This window comes from Pseudorasbora parva, chromosome 2 (genome assembly GCF_024679245.1).
Source record: "Pseudorasbora parva isolate DD20220531a chromosome 2, ASM2467924v1, whole genome shotgun sequence".
Taxonomy (NCBI): Eukaryota; Metazoa; Chordata; class Actinopteri; order Cypriniformes; family Gobionidae; genus Pseudorasbora; species Pseudorasbora parva.
In genome coordinates this window covers 19,918,420-19,939,619 of record NC_090173.1, presented here as the reverse complement: position 1 = coordinate 19,939,619, position 21,200 = coordinate 19,918,420, and the positions used below count along the sequence as shown (strand labels likewise).

Genomic DNA, 21,200 nt, shown 5'->3' with positions numbered 1-21,200 from the left:
GGGTTTTTTTGGGTTGCAAACATGAGGACTTTGTTGTGATACACTCTCTGGTCTCAAAGTCCCTCCTCCTCCTCTTTGGCTGCTTTGTTGTTGACTCCCATCAAAGATGGCGTCGCGCGCCAACTAAACCCACAGCCAACCCGAGGTAATATTTCACTGATTTTTGCACAAAACTTCCGTATTCTGCATACAAATTGCATGCATTTCGTGCTATTTTTGCAGTACTGAAGAAACCCATAAAATTGCATGGCGAGAACGCTCCGTTAATCGAGTTGTAACCCGATACCGGCCTATGTGCACCGCGGCCGCGGGTCTGCGCGCGCTGGACGAGCCGTCAGAGACGCGCGACACGTCCGCAGCTGCCCGAATCCACTTCAGCTGAAACAGGGAAGCGCTGGATCCTGATGAAGCGAGGGGAAGGGGGTGTGTGAGTGTGCATTTCTTCAAAAGTAGGCGGGAAATGTGCAATAATGAGTGCTGAGGCACATCTCGTTCGTGTTGTTGGGACTCCGGCAAATGTCACTGGAAGCTTGTCTAAAGTTGTGGCTGAGGGAAGGCTGATGTGTGTTGCAGAGCCTGATCTGATCTGTCACTAATGAGTGTGTGTGTGTGTGTGTGCCTTCAGTAGCACATATTTAGTTATCTAACACTTCTGCATGCAACTTTATTAGAATTAGAAAAAAAACCTTTATTTGTAATCAGAAAACTGAAGAACTGTGTTTGTTATGAGTTTTGCTTTTCCTCCCATAATTTTTCCAGGATTAGTTCCTTTCATTTATTTGGTTTTACATATGTTAAGCATCATATATAGCATTCAAATGAAAACTTAAATTGAATTCAGGTTTATTTGTATAGTAAATTCTACAATGTATATTGTTCTAAAGCAAACTTTCCTGGCTTTTAGCCTATAATCGAATGATCTTTTAGCATAATCAGCCCTGCCAACTTTCAAGTTCAATTTGAGTGGGAATAAGTTTGGTGTCGATATTGAATAAATTCTATATTGATTTATTTGGATACATACTTTATGTAATATGTGGAAAAAATCTTTCTCAACCAATGTTTTAAAATATAAAGGGAATATCAGATTGTACATTATTATAATTAACATGATTAACAAATGATTTGTATACAATTGCATATCACTTTACAAAAAAATAATAATATTAACTTTGTACGTCTCAAAGATGTCTGTTAAAGAGCGGCTCATCTGGAAAGCATCTGTATGAACATCCGATAAACATCTTTAAAAAAGGTCATTTTTATTCTAAATCATAAGCATATTAAGGACGTTTTCTCTGTGTCTATTTTACATCTGACAGGAAGTGTCTCAGAGTTTTATTGCTGATGAGCAAACACTGGTTAAAAAAAAATCTTATTCAAGATGAAAACACGCACATCACAGATGTCTTCACGATGTATGTGTGCTACCAGGGATGATGATAACTTTTTAATGGTATTAGAGTAAAAAATATAATTTTTTTCTTTATGCAAAATGGACCCTTTTCACAAATTTCAGAAAGAGGAAAAATCTAGAAAGAGATTGATAACAGCAGTCAAAAGAGAACTGTCTATTTAATAATATTAACACAAGGTACAGTTATAAATATATATGAAAAGGGTATATTTTATTATATCATATAATATAATGCGTGAGAGTTGGCAGTCCTGATGTAATGCATATTTATTTGTCTTCCAAGGAAAAATATAAATGTAAAAAAGTATTTAAAAAATCAACAAATTTTACCATTAAAATGTTCGGCCACACTTTAGATTAGGGTCCAATTCTCACTATTAACTGTGACTTTTGCCTCAATAAAATTACTGCTTATTAATAGTTAGTAAGGTAGTAGTTGAGTTTAGGTTTTGGGTAGGATTAAGGGAATATAGTCATGCAGAATAATGCAGTGCTTTATACGTACTAATTAACAGCAGATATCCTAGTAATATGCATGCTAATAAGCAACTAAACTAAAGTGTTACCAAATGTTCTTTAGACTGAGAATGTTATAGACTTGTATTGCTAAAAGACTGCTAAAAGAGGTATATATTTCTAAAAGTGGTAGATAAGAATACAAGTATTAGACTTAACCTGGAAGAGCACACACAAAATACAATATTTATAATAATCAAATTTCATGCAAAACAATTGTACAGTCTAACATTCAGTCTGCAACAGAGTAGTTCAGATAACAGTACATATGGAAGTGCAAGTTGCACAGAGACAGTTATTAGTTATCTAAGCTGGAAAGGCTTTTGTAGATAGTCTGTTTTTTAAATACTTTGTTCTAGTCAAGTGTTTTTTGGACTGAACTTGATGATTTTAATTTGTTTTTGTGCATTAGAGTCACAAGACTAACCAGTCCCACCTGAAGAACCAGGACTGACTATGGCCTTTGAGGAGATAAAGAAGAAAGGAATGATGGGTAATGATTGTCAGATGAAAGCATGTTGCACCCAGACGTGTCCATTGAAAACCTACAGCAAAACTGCTTTTCTTGTAGATATTTCGGGGATGGAAGGAGAGGTCGGTCTTGTTGCAGGTCGCAGCCAAAGAGAGAAGAGACGCTCGTATAAAGATCTGTTAAGAGAGGAGGAAGAAATCGCAGCGCAGGTGCGCAAAACCTCCAAGAAACATCCCAAGGTAACAGCAGGGAGTTACGGTAACATCCAACATCAAGTTGCATCGTATTAACAAGAGGTTGACCAGAATTATTGCGTCTATTGATTTGATCTGTGTGTGTATATATATATATATATTCTGTAACACCGTGTCTGTTGATGCACCGCAACAGCTAGAAGCTGCTGTCTACACTGGATGCGACAAAGTGACCATTGCAACGCATATGTCCTTCATGTCACTACATCATAAATAAAAGGAGGCATCACTTTACTGTCTGGGATTTGTCGTGTCCACCGCGCCACATCCAGCGGAGACAACATCACTGATTATAATGGGTTCTTTTGTCACGTCGCCCCATTCACATCCAGTGTAGACACAGTGTTAGTGTTTTGTCTGTTTGTAGATTCAAATTATATGAATAAATACGCAACTTGATGTTATGTTACCTAGGTAGATATGACATGTGGTCTGAGAAGGATTTAGACCTGTGTTTTTCCCTCTCAGGCCAAGTGTCATTGACTCTTGCTTAGGGATGCTGCGATCACTCGCCTGATACTCGCTTCCTATGACTCGCAACTTGTCTGATCACACAAGCTGACAAAAAGCATACTATTTTAAGGCTCTTTCCTGTCATCACCTGCGTGATCATTTTTTGAAGTGTTGAGAAAAGATGAAAAATTTTATGTAAAGTAAAATAATAATAATGTTTGTTACAAAGTGGGATACAATTCAAAAATCTATATATAAAAACTCCCATAAGAGTAGCAGCTGTTTCTTCTCATTAAAGGGTTATTTCACCCAAAAAGGAAAATAGTTCCACACCCATAAGCCATTCGTTCATCTTTTGAACACAAATAAAGATCTTTTTTAATCAAATCTTAAGAGCTTTCTGTCCCTCCATTGACAGCCTACACAACTACTGAAGTTTTTTGGCTTTTAATATGAAAATGTTAGTCATACTGTTAAGCTTTTGTGGTCCAAAACAATGACAACATTTGCATTTAAAAGATAAAAACATTCAAAATGTACAGTCTTTCACTTCTGCCAATATGAATCAATGATTTTGATGACATCACTCTGCACTACAGCGTCTCATCAGATTTTCTGTCCAATCAAATGCTCTCTAGAATCTGAAGCGTCCCGTCCCGTCCCCTTCATTACAAATAGAGGCTGAAACTGCGGCTGAAATCGATCACTTGTTCACACATTTACATTAGTGCACTATATATGGGATAGGGAACAATTCAGGCAGTGTAAAAATATGCTTTCCATTGGAGCGCATTAAGTCTGGTTTCACGTTAATGCTACACTGTGTGATATTTTCCCCCATCTAGCGGTGAAAAGGTACATGAACATCCAGTGAATATTAGTTTCTGTTCCTCTCATTTCTGATTTCATTTTAACTTCTACGGTGGCCTATTTAGTCCAAGATTGACATGGCTTCCAGTTCAACCTTGTCCATGAGTGCCAACGAGTGTTAAAACGCGAAAGGCGAAGCTTGAATTTATGGGTATGTTTGGCTAATGTACTTTCAAGATGGAGGGCGATCCATAGGGGCGATAAGGTTAGGGGCAATATGGCGACCGTGATTCGAACCCTTCACCCGTATGTATTTTCAATGGCATATTATAAACTTTCGAGAATAATTTATTACTTGAAAGAAGAAAATACATTAATAATCACATATATTTTTGAATGAACTAAGTGTTTTTAGCTAAGAAACTAAAAAAGTTACACAGTGTAGCTGCAAAGTCAAACGAACCGCTGAGCGCACACAGTCTGCTCCACATCTTATGAGTGAATCGGCGCAGACCAAAAAAACACATCAAGCCCATTTGAATTCTGCACAGAAGGCTTTATTTTAAAGCCATATAGAAGAGATTAGAAGGAGTAACGGTTCGAGATTGGGAGGAAACTGTGGCTTTACTGAGCTCAATGGCTCTGGCCAAGCTGTGATCATGTAAACTAAACACGCTATTGGCTATTTTAAAAAAGGGGAGGAGTTGCTCTGTCCTGTCCTGTCTTCCTGTTTCAGGGGCTTGAAAATGGTAGTTGCAAAGTTGTTTTAAATGGATATTTTTTTGTGTAAGCCTACTTGTTTTTATTAGGCCTAATAAAATTGTCTGTTTTAAAATGTATATTATAGTTTCTTTCATTAAAATAAACCTATGTAACTTTTTTTATTCAAAATTAACAGCATTTAAAGAGTCAATACATCATCAATCCTTTTTCCAAAATGCATTTTGTCTTACCGTGATTCACTATGGTAAGCCTAATATAAGTGTTTATATTTCAGACCAGGCTAGGTGGTTTTTGCAGGAAGTTGCTCTAGCTACATGGACGAGTGTATGGTGTGGGAGGGGCATAGGTTAGGTGAAATCACCCATTTAAAAAGAAAACAGAAGCAGAACAGAGGAGAGTCAGCCGGCAAAAAGAGAACGCGACAGAAAACAGCTCATAAAAAACTGATTCAACACTGGCTTTTCTTTTCGGAGATGGTGAGAACTGAGCGGTTTGAAATGTTGTAAAAGTGATGCTGAGATGGTGTTTTTATTACTCAGCAGGTGAGTAAGGCATTTTATTGAACAGAAATATTGTCATATGTAGCTCTCTATCAGAGTTCATTATAAAGCATTATCTATTTTGAAGGCTCATTATTCTTTTCTGTTAATAATTCATACTTTGTTCTGTTGTATAATTCATAATTCATACTTTTTTCTGTTGTAAAAGCCCCTATGGACAGGTGTTGAAAATTAGCAGATGTGCTATAACACTTTAAACAATGCATCTGGTTTGCCCAATGTTATTGCTATGTCCATATGAAATAAATAAAATAAATAAATAATTATTTATTCGTACAGTCACGCAGGGCTAAAGCACACGCAAAACAGTGTTCCTGATCAGAGCATCCCTACAAAGAGCATTCCCATTGTAGCTGTAGTATTAGATTAGTAACCATATGTGAATTGTTTCCTCACTCACATTATCGTTGTGGTACATATCATGCCTGTTTCAACATGCACTGTTGTCTTTTTAGGATTCTGAGCTTTTCCTATTAGGAGGAGATTCTCACAAGAAAAAAAAGAAGCACTTGAGTGATGACTACTATCACAGAGGTGAGGAGTTTTGACTTGTTTTAGAGGCAGCTTTGGCTCTGTTCCAACATATCCAAAACTAAAAGTGTTAGAGAGCTTCTTATTGGGATGTTCCTGTCTAAGGGAGCATTCATAATTAAATCAATCCTCTGAAGCTACAGAAACATTCTTCATGGGTTGCAGCTCGATTAATGTTCTCTCATGTGTACCTTCCAAATAGTGCAATTTGGTGAATGTTGTGCCTTGATGCCAGTAGAATTTTACATTAGCATATTTGTTTTCTAAGCACAAAAAAGTAAACAGCCATTATAAAATGTATATTACATTAATATTCTATATTTTTGTTTCTGTATTGTACGTTTTTATATGTAAATGCTTTTTAGAAGTATTTCTATATTTATAACCTTTATAAATATACCGATCAGGCTCGTTGAGGCAGGGACTCCACTAGACCCCTGAAGAGGTGTGCTGTGGTATCTGGCAGCAAGATGTTAGCAGCAGATCCTTTAAGTCCTGTAAGTTGCGAGGTGGGGTCTCCGTGATCGGACTTGTTTGTTCAGCACGTCCCACAGATGCTCGATTGGATTAAGATCTGGGGAATTTGGAGGCCAAGTCAACACCTCAAACACGTTGTTGTGCTCCTCAAACCATTCCTGAACCATTTGTGTTTTGTGTCAGGAGCATTATCCTGCTGAAAGAGCCACAGTCACCGGGGAAAACTGTTTCCATGAAAAGGTGAACGTGGTCTGCAGCAATGCTTTGGTAGGTGGTACATGTCAGAGTAACATCCACATGGATGGCAGGACCCAAGGTTTCCCAGCAAGACATTGCCCAGAGCATCACACTGCCTCTGCCGGCTTGCCTTCTTCCCATAGTGCATCCTGGTGCCATGTGTTCCCCAGATAAGCGATGCACGTGCACCCGGCCGTCCACGTGATGTAAAAGAAAACGTGATTCATGAGCCCGGGCTACCTTCTTCTATTGCTCCCAGGTCCAGTTGTGAGACTCATGTACCACTGTCGGCGCTTTTGGCGGGGAACGGGTCAGCATGGGCAATACGCAACAAACTGCGATGCGCTGTGTATTCTGACACCTTTCTATCAGAACCAGCATTAACTTATTGAGCAATTTAAGCTACAGTAACTCATCTGTTTTATCAGACCACACAGCCTAGCGTTCACTCCTCAAGTGCATCAATGAGCTTTGGCCACCCATGACCCTGTCGCCGGTTCACCACTGTTCCTTCTTTGAACAGCTTTTGATAGATACTGACCACTGCAGACCGGGAACACCCCACAAGAGCTGCAGTTTTACAGATGATCTGAACCAGTCGTCTAGCCATCACAATTTGGCCCTTGTCAAACTCACTCAAATCCTTACGCTTGCCCATTTTTCCTGCTTCTAACACATCAACTTAGAGGACAAAATGTTCACTTGCTGCCTAATATATCCCACCCACTAACAGGTGCCGTGATTAAAAACAAGCAGCTTTATTGTGCTGATTAATTGAGTTATTATTATGAGTTATTATACTCTGCACAGATGAAGCTATGATCACCACATCAAAGCAGATCTGTCATTGTACATGGATTTGTCTGTCCTAGTATGCATAAATCCCATTACTGATGCTCAGTCAGATCAGATCACACATTGCAAATTAGCTGGCTACTTATTGAGCTACTTCAGCAGCAGAAGAAAGCCGTCTCTGCATCAGCCTTCAGTCCCTTGAGATCTCGGAGTTGCCACCTCTAAGCCATGCCAGTATATACTCTCGTTTTCCATAGGGATCTGGCGCTTTCCCTTTTTGACTGCAGGCTCTCCACAGTTTCATGACAGACAGACAGCAAGTTATTCCCCTGATGATTGCCGTTTAGTCCTTTCTAGATTAAAAGCAGCCATCCAGATGACATGTTTAAATTCTAAGCAACTGCATCCTCAGCACACATAATATATAGAAACCAGGTCTTCTCATTTGTGTTACGAACGCAAAGCCGAATGACACCAAACTGACATTTCCCATGAAATCGGATCCAACATCTCAAATTATAAATCATAAGCTTACCGTTACGAATCGAGGTCGGTGAAGAGAAGACGGTATTGAATGTCATATGCACTTGCGTAAAGGGATATTTCATCCAAAAATTAAAATTTGATGTTTTTCTGCTTAGCCTCAGGGCATCCAAGATGTAGCTGTGTTTTTTTCTTCAGTAAAACACAAATGAAGATTTTTTACTCCAAGATTTTTTACTTTAATGTATGTCAATGGGGTATAATTATGTTTAGACCCCATTGACATGCATTATATGTGCAACGGTTGGAGTTAATGCAGCTTTAAAATGGTCTCTAAACTCTCTCCACAGACCATCACAGCTCTGGTCAGCCGCCCCACAAAAAGAAGCGCAAGTCTTCCGATCGCTCGCCCTCCCTCTCTTCCTCGTCCACCTCTCACCCGTCCAACTCCACAGATACAGCCATGGGCCTCCTGGAGGCCATCACCTCCCCGCTGGCCACGGGCACCGACCCCACTCCGCACTTCTACAAAAAGCCCTCCTACCCGCCCCACGCCTCCTCGCACTCCTCCAAAGACCGCAAGCAGGACGGCAGCTCTAAGAGCAGCCACTCCTACTCGCACTCGCGTCCACCCGGCACGTCCTCGTCTAAAAAGCATTCCTCCTCCTCGAAGTCACTGCTTTTCCACGGAGGAGCTGGAAAAGGAGAGCCGCTGACGCTCTGTGAAGCTGAAGGACTGAAGATGAAGCTCATCCTTTCTTCAAAAGAGAAGAACGAAGGTGTAGGGACGAACGAGGGATTCTCCTTCCCAGTCCATTCTTCTTCCTCTTTGGGGGCGGGAGGCCATCATTCGTCCTCCAGCTCGAAGAAAGGAGTTATTAAGAAGGAGAAAGACAAAGACAAAATTATATCGAAGCCACCAAAGAAAAAGCAGCACAGCCGAGAGCCGTTGCCTGTGGTGGGGAAAGAGGTGGAGGTCGTGGGTGAGTGAGAACTTGCACCATAAATAGATATGGGCGCTTTATGATTAGACATTATTACACTTTTCAGTTTAATCTGTTCTTTAATATCTGTCCGGTCTTGAGGTCTACTGATAAATCATATTGGTGGATATTTTAAGAAAAACACCTAGTTACTGTAATAAGTAACTTATTTAATGTATTGTTTCAATAAATAAAATGTATATTTAATAATATAATAATAATTAAATAATAGCCATTTATTTTTAAGTAAGAAATGTGTTGGGTGTCATACTTTTATTCAGCAAAGATACATTAAATTGTTCAAAAGTGACAGTAAATACATCTTTTGAACTTTCTATTAAACAAAAAATCCTAAAAAAAATGATCGACTGATAATAATCGTTAATGTTTTTTGATCATCAAATCATCATATCATCGTGTTTCTGAAGGATCATGTGACACTAAAGACTGGAGTAATGATGCTGAAAATACATCTTTGCTCATTAAATTAAATGTCATTTTAAAATATATTAAAATAAAATATAAAAAAGCTTACTTTAAATTGTAATAATATTTTACAATATTAGTGTTTTTGTTGTATGATTGATCAAATAAATGCAGCCTTGGTTTAGATTTAGATAACAAAAGAATTATCATAAATATAATGGCATAAGTATCAACAATAGAAGTCATTTTTATTGAAGAAAAAAATATTATTGCATATTATTATTATTATTTAATATTTTTTGTCTTATATATGTATTATTGCCTAAAAAAATCTAAAATAAAACAATACTTAAAAATCAGTTCTGCATAAAAACCTAAAAAAAGCTGAATAATTCTTTCTTTAACTGAAACATAATATGTGTCGGTATTGTTGTGGAGAAAAGACATCTCTTTCTTCCTAATGAAGCTCAAGGGGTGGAGTCAAAATAAGACTTTATTGGACAAAGCAAAAAAAGATGAGATGCCTGCAGGACGTCTGAATTTGTTTTGTTGGGGCACCGCCTTATACATTTTTGTTATCTGTTATTTCGCAATAACCAAATGATGTATTACACTGGTGTGATTCATCCTTTTACTGGAAAAACCCTGGCTAAGCAAAAACAGCTCAGAGGCCACACAACTTTCTCAGACGCGTCTGACATTTGTAATAATTATTTCTCACAGTCACATAGACCATAAGGCCTTGAAAACACATCTAACTATGATTATTCAAACTATTTGCACAATTGTTTTCTATAGGTTAAATAAAGCATTTATTCAGTATCAGTATCAGTCAGTCCTGATCAATATTGGTGTCTGTATAATGACAAACTTTCAACATCCATTTGACCAAATGCTCTAAAAAAACAAACAAATGAAACCTTCACAGACTCTAACTGCTAATTTTCAGGTTTCGTTTCCACTGAAGTTATTTTGATCTGCTGAACAAAGATAAAACCACTGCATTTTTACTGAATGGTGATTCTAGGATGCTGTGGGTGTTTGCTTGATACAAGTAGCACTTAAACGTTTGTGAATTTTCTGTCATTTTCTGCATAAACGTGATCTACTTTGAGAACATCATTTAAGCTTTAACATCAATTTATTGCGGTGTTAAATGTGTGTTTGTGTTCATCAGGTCATTACGGAGGAATGGGAGGGGACAGCTCATCTTCAGGAGGAGAACTAGAGGCCGGCGAGCTGGTGATTGACGACTCGTACACACATCTTTCTAAAAAGAAGAAAAAGAGCAAGAAGAGCAAAAAGAAAAAGGACAGAGAGAGAGACAGAGAGAAAGGATCCAGGGAGAAGAAGCACAGCAAAGGAAGCGGAGGGAAGAAGAGCTGTCCAGGTGAGACACATTTTAGTTTCGTGGTCCCACTTTATATAATGCGGCCTTAACTACTATGAACTTACATCAAAAAGTAAGTGCAATGTACTTATTGTGTTCATATTATATTGAAAAACACTTTAGCTGATATTGAGGTGGACACGGGTAGAGTTAGAGACAGGTGTGGTGGTGTGGGTCAGTTTAAGGCTAGGGTTAGGTGTAAGGGAAGTGCCAACTGTGTAATTACAAATGTAGTAATCACAGATGTAATTACATGCAGGCATTTTTAAAATGTAAGTACAATGTAAAAGCATGTATGTACACAATAAGTGCATTGTATCAAATGATTAATTACAATGTTAGTACATAGTAGTTAAGGCCACCTAATATAAAGTGGGTCCAGTTTCTTTAAGGTAAGACACCCCAGGGGAACTGGGTAAAAATAACTAATGGACAGTCGGTTGATTAGTAAGATAAATAAAGAATTTGCAAAAAAAATATATATATATATTATGTTGTCTTCAAGGATGTGTTCACACTTTTTGGTTTGATTAAAACCAACCCTGGTGCGATTTGGTCCGTTAATGCGGTTAATTTAAATAAGTGTGGATGCTACCAACCGAATCCTGGTGCGCACCAAACAAGCGGACCGAGACTGAAAAGATGGGTCTTGGTCTTCTTCCAAATGATCTCTTGTGTGGTTTGAATGCAATACGAGCATGACACAGATCAAAGACATGTAAACGAACTGAAAACAGGACATGATGTCACAAGATGTGACTCTAAAATGACAGAATGCTTCTAACTTGGTAACTTCCCTCCATTTGGTCATTGCTTGCGTTGCACACTACTGGCGGAACTTGCGCATAAGGTTTACTTGAAACGCACTAAGCCCTTGATCACTTGAGCTGTTTTATTATTTAAAAAAATTTTTTTTTTTACTTATGAATTTGTTTTATGCATCATTCTATATACATATGAGCTGTTGGAGAAAAATAATATTAATCAAAAGAAAAAAAATGTATAGAATAAACTTGACTGTGAACATAAGATAGCTACAAGTATTATGCTATTTTATCTCAACATAATATATTATACACTTAAGCGCGATCTGCTGTGACATCATGATCATGTTTGAATTGTGGGATATAGAGCTGCTTGAAATGTACATCGGAGTAGACTGACTCCCTCTGTCAAAATCTGTCCATATAAACTGACGGAGCGATTCCTAACGATGTTTTGACTCGTTTACACATTTTATAAGCTCTTTACCATCATATGTATGCGCATACAACAAGCACCATTAGCCCAAACTCACAGCATTGTTTTGGATGTTTGTTAAGTACCATCTGAAAAATCTTTGGTCCAAACAAACCAAGAGAACCAAACTACTAGTGTGAACACACCCTAAATATGCATTGATTTAATTTGCACTAATTGGCATGAATGTCCAAACATAAATCTGAACATTGCATAAATCCAGCTTCCAACTTCTTATTTTGACATATCAGAGTTAAAACTAGATATTTCTTTTTATCCCTCCATAAATGAGAAAATACTGTCAACATCCAGAAAGAAAAAAAACATGTTTTTAGGAAGCGCAGGCAAATAATATGTGAACAAACTCTCTGTGGAAACCTTCAGAAAAAAAGGTAAATGCTACTAAAGTGGAGATATCTGGCTCAGTGCAGGAGAAAAACTCTTTTTGAGAAAAAGGCCTTTAAAAGATGCGTACTGAATTTAAAAACCTCAGATAATGTGTAGTAAAATAATCGCTTAAAAGGGTATTTTTGATGTTTTCTTTCCACTAGTCTGAAACATTATGTTTGCCCAAAATGTTATGATAGCCCAAAATCAATAAAATAGACCAGTTCATGGAAAAACAGTTGCTGTGTCTGAAATCTCATACTTCTCCACTATATAGTATGTGGAAAACAGAACGCCAACTGAGTATTATGTCCAAATTCATAAAATTTGGGCAGGCTAAAAGTCCCCGGATGACTTACTACTTCTGCTGAGATTCTGAAGTGTGTATTCGATGGACACTTTACTATCCCATGAGGCCACGGGAGGATTTATGAATGACATGACAGTAGGTCACATGACAGTAACAACATGACAGACAAATTTCATTCATACTACAAACATTCATGCTATATAGACTTTATTTAGACTTTTTTAATGGTCAAATTCAAATGTAGTTCCTACTCAGAGACAGTATGTGATTTGGCATGCAGCAAATGTTTTTGCCTGTAGTGTCTTGCCTCAAACCTTGCTTAAAACGGTTTGATTGTTGTTTTTCATTTTACCGTGGTTGCACTGAATCAGATTTCACTGAATTTAAACTTGTCTCTCTCTGCTAATCAGGTGATCAGTCTAAAAGCCACTCCCATTCTCACAGCTCATCCAATCACAGCTCTTCTGGTGGCATGTACGCTATGGCTCCACCCACCTCATCCCATCACCATCAAAGCATTGAGCTGATGGGTGAGAAGAAGAAGAAGAAAGAGGAAAAGGAGCGAGAGAAACACGATAAGGACAAGGTAAATTAAAGCGCTTTCTTACACCGGAGAACACAAACACCTTGAGGTTTGATTTTGGCAGTGATTTGAATGTTCTGCCCTTGATCCCGTCAGCCCAAGAAGAAGAACATGACAGCCTATCAGGTGTTCTGTAAGGAGTACAGGGTCAATATCAACGCAGAGCAGCCTGGATTAGGTGAGTGCTGTTCTCTGCACATCTGACAGTCATCCGTGCGGTTTCGTGATTGGTTGAATTTTTTCTTCTTTTTTCGCTTCAGACTTCGGGGAGCTGAGTAAGAAACTCGCAGAGGTGTGGAAACAGCTGCCTGAAAAAGACAAACTGGTCAGCACCTTTTACTTTTACTTTATAGATTTGACTTGAAATTACTTAGCACATTTTACTCCCCACCCTGAAGTAGCACTCAAAATTATTTTAATTATATAGAAAAAAACAGTTAATTATTTAAAAATGAACTTGCTCCATCTCTCAAATGACTTGTTAATGTTAACTAATGGTCATTTAGTCGTTGTTTTACACTATTGTTATTGATAATTTATCCTTAAAATAGTTAACATAATAATGTAATGCTGGTTAATGCTTGTGTAATTTTAGTATTATTTATATATAATTTGAATGATCTTTTTAGGTTTTCAGTTTTATTATAAACAAAATTACATTTTAGTAATTTTATGTGCTTTTTATTATTTATATTTAGCTTAAATTTACTTTAGTTTTATTTTATTTTATCTAATTTCCATCTGGTTTTTCATCTAATATTTATATTTTATATCAGCTTTATTTCAGTTACTGAAAACTAGTTTTAATAGTTATTAACAAAACTGAAATTAGCAAAGGATTTGTCATATCTTCACACGATGGGTCAGTTCATGTTGGCTTTAAACACTTAATGTTTAAGTATTTAAAGAAGTGTGTACGTAATGGCAGCGTTTTGTAATTTCAGTCAAATGTGGGGAAAGTGTTGTGTATATATCCTCTCTTTTTGTCCTCTGTCTGACATGGAAGGTTTGGAGACAGAAAGCTCAATATCTCCAGCACAAGCAGAATAAAGCTGAAGCTATGACGGTCAAGCGGAAAACCTTATCAACCTCAGACAGTAAAAGTAAAGGTGAGACCAAAGCTGATCAGTTTTTCTCAGTTAACTATCTTACACATTTGATTTTTTTACTCATGTAGCAACACATTTTGATCCTTGTGTTTCTGCTTGTCTCAGGCTCCAGTAAAGGTGTCAGTTTAGGAGCAGGATTGGCCCCTCAGGGCCGCTCATCTCTGGGTATGTCGTTGTCTCCGGTGCGGGTACCTGATGTGGACCCAATAGATGCAGCAGCTCACCTGCAGCTGTTGGGCGAGTCGCTGTCTCTGATTGGACACAGACTTCAGGAAACGGAGGTTTGTGTCGCAAACATTTCCCTTATCGGCTTTTCTAATGTACACTGATGAGCCAAAACATGAGCAGTCACAGGTAAAGTGAATATTATTGATCATCTCCTAAAAAGGCCACATATTAAGGTCTGAGTAGCATAGATGGTAGGGCTGTGCAATTAATCGTAATTAAGTTTTGATTTTGGCTTCCAACAATTATTAAAACACGATAATCAAGGTAAAAAAATGATTGTGCCGCTGCTGCATTCCGTCCAGCACACTTTCCTTCACAGCGGTGCACTTTCGTTCCTCCCTAAGCCAAATTTAACATCCAAATCAGCTGAATAAGTGAGTGATGTATATAAACATGTGCCGATTTTCGATAATGCGATTTATCACGATAATGAATATGCACGATATTGTTATCGTGGGCACGATATTTAAAATATCGTAAATAATAATTTACTCACAATTATTAATTTTTTATAATGCACTCAAGAATACTTTGCCCATCAACCGTATAAATGCTCAACACCGTCAAAGGGACACGTGCTCAGGTGTAAATGAGAAGCACATGAACGAGTGAAGGAGACGCGCTGCTGAAGTGCCGCTCAGTGACAGCAGAGGGCGCTGATGGAACGGCAGAATACCGCGGTTACCCCGGAAACCAGCAAACAAAACAAAAACGCCTGTAGTTTTTAAAATAGCCATTGGTTTGTAAACTCAACGTTGTTCATCACAGCACCAAATACTTAATACTTAAAGACTTAATAGGCTATTTATTTTCAAATTTAAACATTTGTATGTTTTAATCTGGACTACAACATACTCTAATAATTAGAACTGTTCTAATTATTTGTTATTGTTCAGTAAAACTGAGACATCCGACTTCATTAGTTAACATGTTAATTCATTATTACCAAACTGACAATGAAAAATACTCTAGAAGAATTAAATATTCTAAGTAATGTTAATTTCTTAGTTACTGTTTAATAACATTAAAATCAAAATCAAAATAACTTTTTAAATGGACCTAAGATAAAACTAACAATGATCAGTATTTTTTAACTAACATTAACAAAACATACTTTCTGTACCAAATGTAGCTATTGCTCAATCTTAGTTAATGCATTAAATAATGAGACCTTATTGTAATTTGTAAGCCTACCTGTTGTTCTTTATAGCCTAATTCTTTTGCACTTTAATCTGTTTGAAAATTGTACTTTTACAGCTTTGAAAAAATCAAGAGACCACATAACATTGATTTCTCATTGATTTTAAGTATTAAGTGGTCTCTTAATTTTTTTTCCAGAGCTGTATATATTTTTGGTGCATTATTGTATTTAAACATTCAGTTATTTTTGTTATTACAAAAATAGTTCTTAAAGCTGTTATGCTATGGCAACACTTTTTTTTTTTTTGCAACTTATTTCAATATCGTGATAATATCGTATATCGTGATAAAACTCCAGCAATTAATCGCAACATGAAAAATTGATATCGGCACATGCCTAGATGTATAATAGAGTCTACTGTTGCTAAACTGAGAGACGTGCTTAATACTTAACAGTGTTATTAAAAAGATATTTAACTGCAAAAGAGACGCTGTTCCCTAGGTGGGCTCCTGTGTGCGTGCTCCAAGACGGGGCAGAACATGCATATACTATGGCCATCAGATACACACCTAAACTGTCAAATAGCTCACACACAAATATGTAGAAATCCAGTCGGTTATGTCTTAAGTGAATGTAAACGCTGAGAAAGAGCACGTTTAACAATATTTTTGCTCTTAAAGCGACAGCAGCCTAATATATTTAAAAATTACTCATGAAATAAAACTTTAATATTATCACCCACCAATAATAATGTAAAAATAGTGGTGATTTCCATATTAAGCAAAATAATCGTGATTCTGATTTTTGCCATAATCAAGCAGACCTATTAGATGGAAAACAGACAATCAGTTCTCGTAATCAACATGCTGGATGCAAGAGAAATGGGCAGGAATAAAGAGCTGAGTGACTCTGACATGGGCCAAATTGATATGGCAAGGCGGCTGGGTCAGAGCATCTCTGAAATATGGAGGCTTGTGTGTTGCTCCTGGTCAACAGTGGTGAGAATTTGCCAGTAGTGTCCAAGAAGGGGCAAACCACAAACCTGTGACAGGGGTGTTGGTCACCTAGAGCGTATCGATGCACGTCCCATCTCAGGGTATCCGCGGGGTCTTGAAAAGTATTAAAAGGTGATAAATCAATTTTGGGAAAATTAAGACCCTTATAAAGTATTAAAAAGTCTTATCAAGGCTTTATAAAGTCTTAAATTTTGAAAGTATTTTGTTCAAGCTTTGTCAAAAGAGTTTGACTTCAAAAAAGTCTTTATGAATATATTTATTTTCATCCCCATAAATATTAAAAAACAACGGGGCGCTCAGTCTGATATCGGCTCAGAACGCGCGCACCAGGGATGGGTAAACTCGCTTCACCTACCAAGCTGTCTCACCTCTTTGTAAACTTTGTTCAATGCATGCGAGTGCTGCCGCATGTGCGGATATGACCAGTCGTTTTCTCCGGCATCTCTCGCATGAGAAGATGTGAGAAGATCTGACGCTGTGCATCATCCGAGAGCGCGCGCTCGTCTCACAGCGCGCAAATATTGAGTTCTCTTTCAAGTCTTGCGCTTAAACGGACAAACTCACACAAGAAGTATGTCAACATGTCCATATTGATGAGTATCCAAGCGGACATAGTCTGAATATTTAATATATTCATAGTCTGAATATTTACTTTATTCAATTTATGTCCCTTTCTGCAGTGTAGTTAACACTGACTTGCTGCATATTAGGCAGGTGTTCATAATGTTTTGGCTCATCAGTGTAGATAATCTTCATAAACGTCTCTGTTCGTCCTGCAGGGGATGGTGGCAGTGTCTGGCAGTCTTTCGGTTCTGTTGGACTCTATTTTATGTGCTCTGGGTCCATTAACCTGCTTGACAGCACAAGTTCCCCAACTCAACGGCTGTCCACGCAGCGTCCTGGTGAGACACTTTCACACACTGCAGTTGTTTTTATTATGGGGTCCCCAAAAATAACAAATATTTACAAAAGCTTTATATTTGCAATTCAAATGCAAACTTTATGATTTCTTCTCCTGACCCTCACTTACTTTTTTTGCAGTCAAATACTTTGGACAACATCGCTTACATAATGCCGGGACTATAAATCTCTTAAAAGGCACTTATAAGAGACTGGGTTACATTTGGACACATTCCCAGAAGCACCAAACAGTGGACCAGTTGAGGACCAGAGCTGTTTTTTTTTACTTTTTCTGATCAATGGACATTCTTAGTCTCTGACATGTTTTTAAAAAATGTATTTAAAATGTTAGTCATTTTTTATAGTTATAAGAAAAAAGATATCCTATTTTAGAGGACACTTTTGAATTTCCCCGTTTCTGTTGGCGTCTAAACGTTTCAAGGTCTGTTTTAAGATGTATTTGTGAGTATATGTGGTCTAATTCACATGCTTTTTTAATGTTTTATACAAATATGTGTAGTATAATTTTATGGCCCGATGTTGTTTTTTTCTAATTTAAAGTTGACTTAATTTATATCAACAGCAGTTTAACTGCGCTATCTTTATTTCATGTCTTGCATATTGTATTTTTGTATTGTAAATGTTGTAATAATGTACAAGGGTTAGACAATGAAACTGAAACACTTGGTTTTAGATCACAATAAGTTATTAGTATGGTGTAGGGCAGGGGTGGGCACTTCCAGGCCTGGAGGGCCACTGTCCTGCAGTTTAGCTCTAACCCTGATCAAACACACCTGAACCAGCTAATCGATGTCCTCAGGATTACTAGAAGGTTACAGGCATGTGAAGTTTTTCAGTGGCCCTACAGGATTGAAAGTGCCCACCCCTGGTGTAGGGCCTCCTTTTGCGATTAATACTACATCAGTTTCGTCTTGGAAATGACAGATACAAGTCCTTCACAGTGGCTAGAGGGATTTTGAGCCATTCCTCTTCCAGAACAGTGGCCAGGTCACTATGTGATGTTGGTGGAGAATTTTTTTTTTTTTTTACTTGCTCCTCCAAAGTACCCCAAAGTGGCTCAAATATTTAGATCTGGCGACAGTGCAGGCCCTGGGATATGTTCAGCTTCACTTTTATCTTCATCAAACCAATCTGTCACAAGTCTTGCTGTGTGGTATTGGTGCCTGATCATGCTGATACACAGCACACTCTTCAGGGCACAATGTTTGAGCCATTAGCTGCACATGGTCCTCCAGAACGGTTCGGTATTGCACTTATCAATCACAGTAGAGAATGCCAGGATATTACAGCCCAAACCGTCACTGATCCTCCCTGTGCTTCACTCTGGGCAGCAGTCGGGGTGTTAAGTCTCTTTGGGGCTTCTCCACACCATAACTCTCATGATTATGGGAAAGACAGTGAAGTCTCTTATCAGAGATCAATACATGTTTCACATTGTCCACAGTCTAATATTTGCACTGTTGGCACCAAAGAAATCAACATTATATTTGGCATTGGCACGAGAGACCAAAGGTTTGGCTATAGCAGACCGACCATTAAAATTGACTCTGTGAAGCTCCCGAAGAAGAGTTTTGGTGGAAACAGGAGTTGAGATGTGAATTTAATTCTGCAGGGATTTGAGCAACTTTGGTTTAATTTTTATTGTTTTATACAATCCAGGTTCGTACCTGGACATCCCATTCAGACAGCGTCCTCCTGCGTCGACAGTTAGTCCTGTTGGATGCGGTTCATCTATGTGGTGGGAAAGACTTGAGCCAGCGAGATGCGCACCAACAATGTGTCCTCTTTTGAACTCTGATATGTCTTACTTTATGCTGTGTGGATTGCATTATATGTGCAGCTGTGCTATAGCTCTGCTAATTCAGCCTTCACAATCTGCTCTTACTGATGGAATGTGAAATCAGTGAAGATTGGCCACCAGGCCGTGCAAATATAGGCGTGAAACCTCAGTTTCATAGTCCAACCCTTGTAGTTTTCAAATTTTAGCACGTTTACAGGACAAGCATGAAATAATTTTAAAGGTGCACTACATTTTTTTGTTTATATATACCTTAAGAACTGCATAGCTCATTTTACAAATATTTTTATAATGTGCACTTCCATGAAATGAAGACCCCAGTCATATCAGTGGGTGAAAAAAACCTGTGAGCAGGTCCCACTTCATGGTAGCCGCCACTTTGAAATCACATGACAAACATGATGAATACTAACCTGCGAATTATAGTTCATTTTCGTTTGCTTCGTTTGATCAAATATGCCTGTGCATATTTTACAGTGGCATCAAATGTGTCCAATATGATAGATATCAGTACCCATAAAATAATAACTCCCTGCAACAACAATTTAGTTCACCTTTAAAGTCATCATTTTAAACAAGTAAGTGTTGGTAGTTTTAGAAGATGGAAAAATAAGTAAAATATATTTGCATTGAAAAATGTGCATTTTGCATTGACTTTAAATCTCAAAGAAGTGGGTTTGTTATAAAGTATTTTTATAAATAAAGTTTCCTCATGTGCACATACAGTGGCATCCAATTTTGACATACAGCACCAGTCAAGCGTTTAAGAACATTAAAGCGTTTTAGTGTTTTTGAAAGTAGTTTCAGAACACTGTTACAGCAACGAAAATCAACAAGTGTAACTGAATTTAGGTTTTAGTTTACGGGCCACTTTTGAGTACCAAAATAAAATTTGGATGATATTATTCCAGTGTAAGAGTCCTCTCTTGCTGCGTATGCAAACAAGGAGAAATTTAAAGCAAGGGATATCATTTCCTCTCGCTTTCATGTCCCTGATAAGCAATGTAAGTTGTCTAATTCTCAAGCCCCATCACAGTAGGCTATTCAATATATAATCCCAACATTTCTAAAAGTCAAATAAGAATGGATTTACCATAACAGCTGAAGAAAGAGAAGGAAATCAAACCTCATGCTTGTTGCAATCCCAATATTTTGCTGAAAAGACACTTGCATTACGTCGGGGTCACCACTTTGTAAGGTCCATCCGTTAGCCCGAGCTAATAACAGTGACAGTCAGAAATCAGATTTTCCATCATGTTTAGAGCCATGCTCCAGTCATGAGTCCTCGATATGATCTGCCCTCAGAGAAGGATTTGAGGATACTCCTACTTACTTATGTGACACTACTAGAATAATGATTTCAGAAAGATTTAGAATAAATCACGATTAACATTTGTTTTAGCCAGACAGAACTTAACTTTTACACAGCTTTCAGCATAAAAATATAAAACACAATTACAAAGTAATATGAAAATAGTTTCAAAGAGTTATATGAGTACATCTGGCACAATACATGAGTGCCTCTTAGGACATAATAATATCTACATATATGTCCACAGTCTGATATCTTCTCTTCAGATTAGTGAGTTTTAATGATCTGTCGTAGGTAGTTGGATCTCAGCTTTTGTCTTAGCAGTAAAACCAATCCTTACAGTATTTATGCACATATGTTGCAAATAGAGTGAATGTTAAAGGTTTATACGTTCACATTTAAAGTTTTTACCCTGAGAAATTCCTGAATTGCCTTTTTCCATGAACCTTTTGTTACCACAGTATTAAATTACCCTGTGAAATGGCATCAAGAGAAACTAAAAAAGGAAATTAGTACAAATGGCACTGAGCTTGCAAATGTTTTAAGTATTAGGCAACTGAACTGAGGAAGAGTGCTTAACTTCCTGTTTGTGATTTCAGGCCATATAATACTGTAACACACTAGTTCTT

The 21,200-nt window shown here is 37.6% G+C and overlaps 1 protein-coding gene across 4 annotated transcripts; it reads left to right on the top strand.

The window, feature by feature from the left end:
- The first annotated feature begins 67 nt into the window (after positions 1–67).
- Positions 68–20,164, top strand: hmgxb4a (HMG box domain containing 4a). Of its 4 annotated transcripts, none has more exons than XM_067458924.1 (14): positions 68–145; positions 223–423; positions 2,346–2,426; positions 2,505–2,614; positions 5,661–5,739; positions 8,079–8,711; positions 10,315–10,527; positions 12,874–13,049; positions 13,143–13,224; positions 13,307–13,371; positions 14,053–14,155; positions 14,261–14,436; positions 17,320–17,442; positions 17,582–20,164. In XM_067458924.1, the coding sequence occupies exons 3-14, from the start codon at positions 2,390–2,392 to the stop codon at positions 17,624–17,626; spliced, it is 1,842 nt and encodes a 613-aa protein (XP_067315025.1). In that variant the 5' UTR covers positions 68–145; positions 223–423; positions 2,346–2,389; the 3' UTR covers positions 17,627–20,164. The 4 variants fall into 4 exon arrangements, with proteins under 4 accessions (XP_067315025.1, XP_067314997.1, XP_067315007.1 ...); XM_067458896.1 differs by having other exon boundaries at positions 2,505–2,644; XM_067458906.1 differs by having other exon boundaries at positions 223–427; positions 2,505–2,644.
- The last annotated feature ends 1,036 nt before the right edge of the window (positions 20,165–21,200 follow it).

Excerpts from the sequence above, each read along its gene's own strand:
- hmgxb4a (XM_067458896.1), top strand. The coding sequence starts at position 2,390 with ATGGCCTTTGAGGAGATAAAGAAGAAAGGAATGATGG. Across the intron at positions 2,645-5,660 it reads CCTCCAAGAAACATCCCAAG|GATTCTGAGCTTTTCCTATT; the intron begins GTAACAGCAGGG and ends TTGTCTTTTTAG. Across the intron at positions 13,050-13,142 it reads AGAAACACGATAAGGACAAG|CCCAAGAAGAAGAACATGAC; the intron begins GTAAATTAAAGC and ends TGATCCCGTCAG.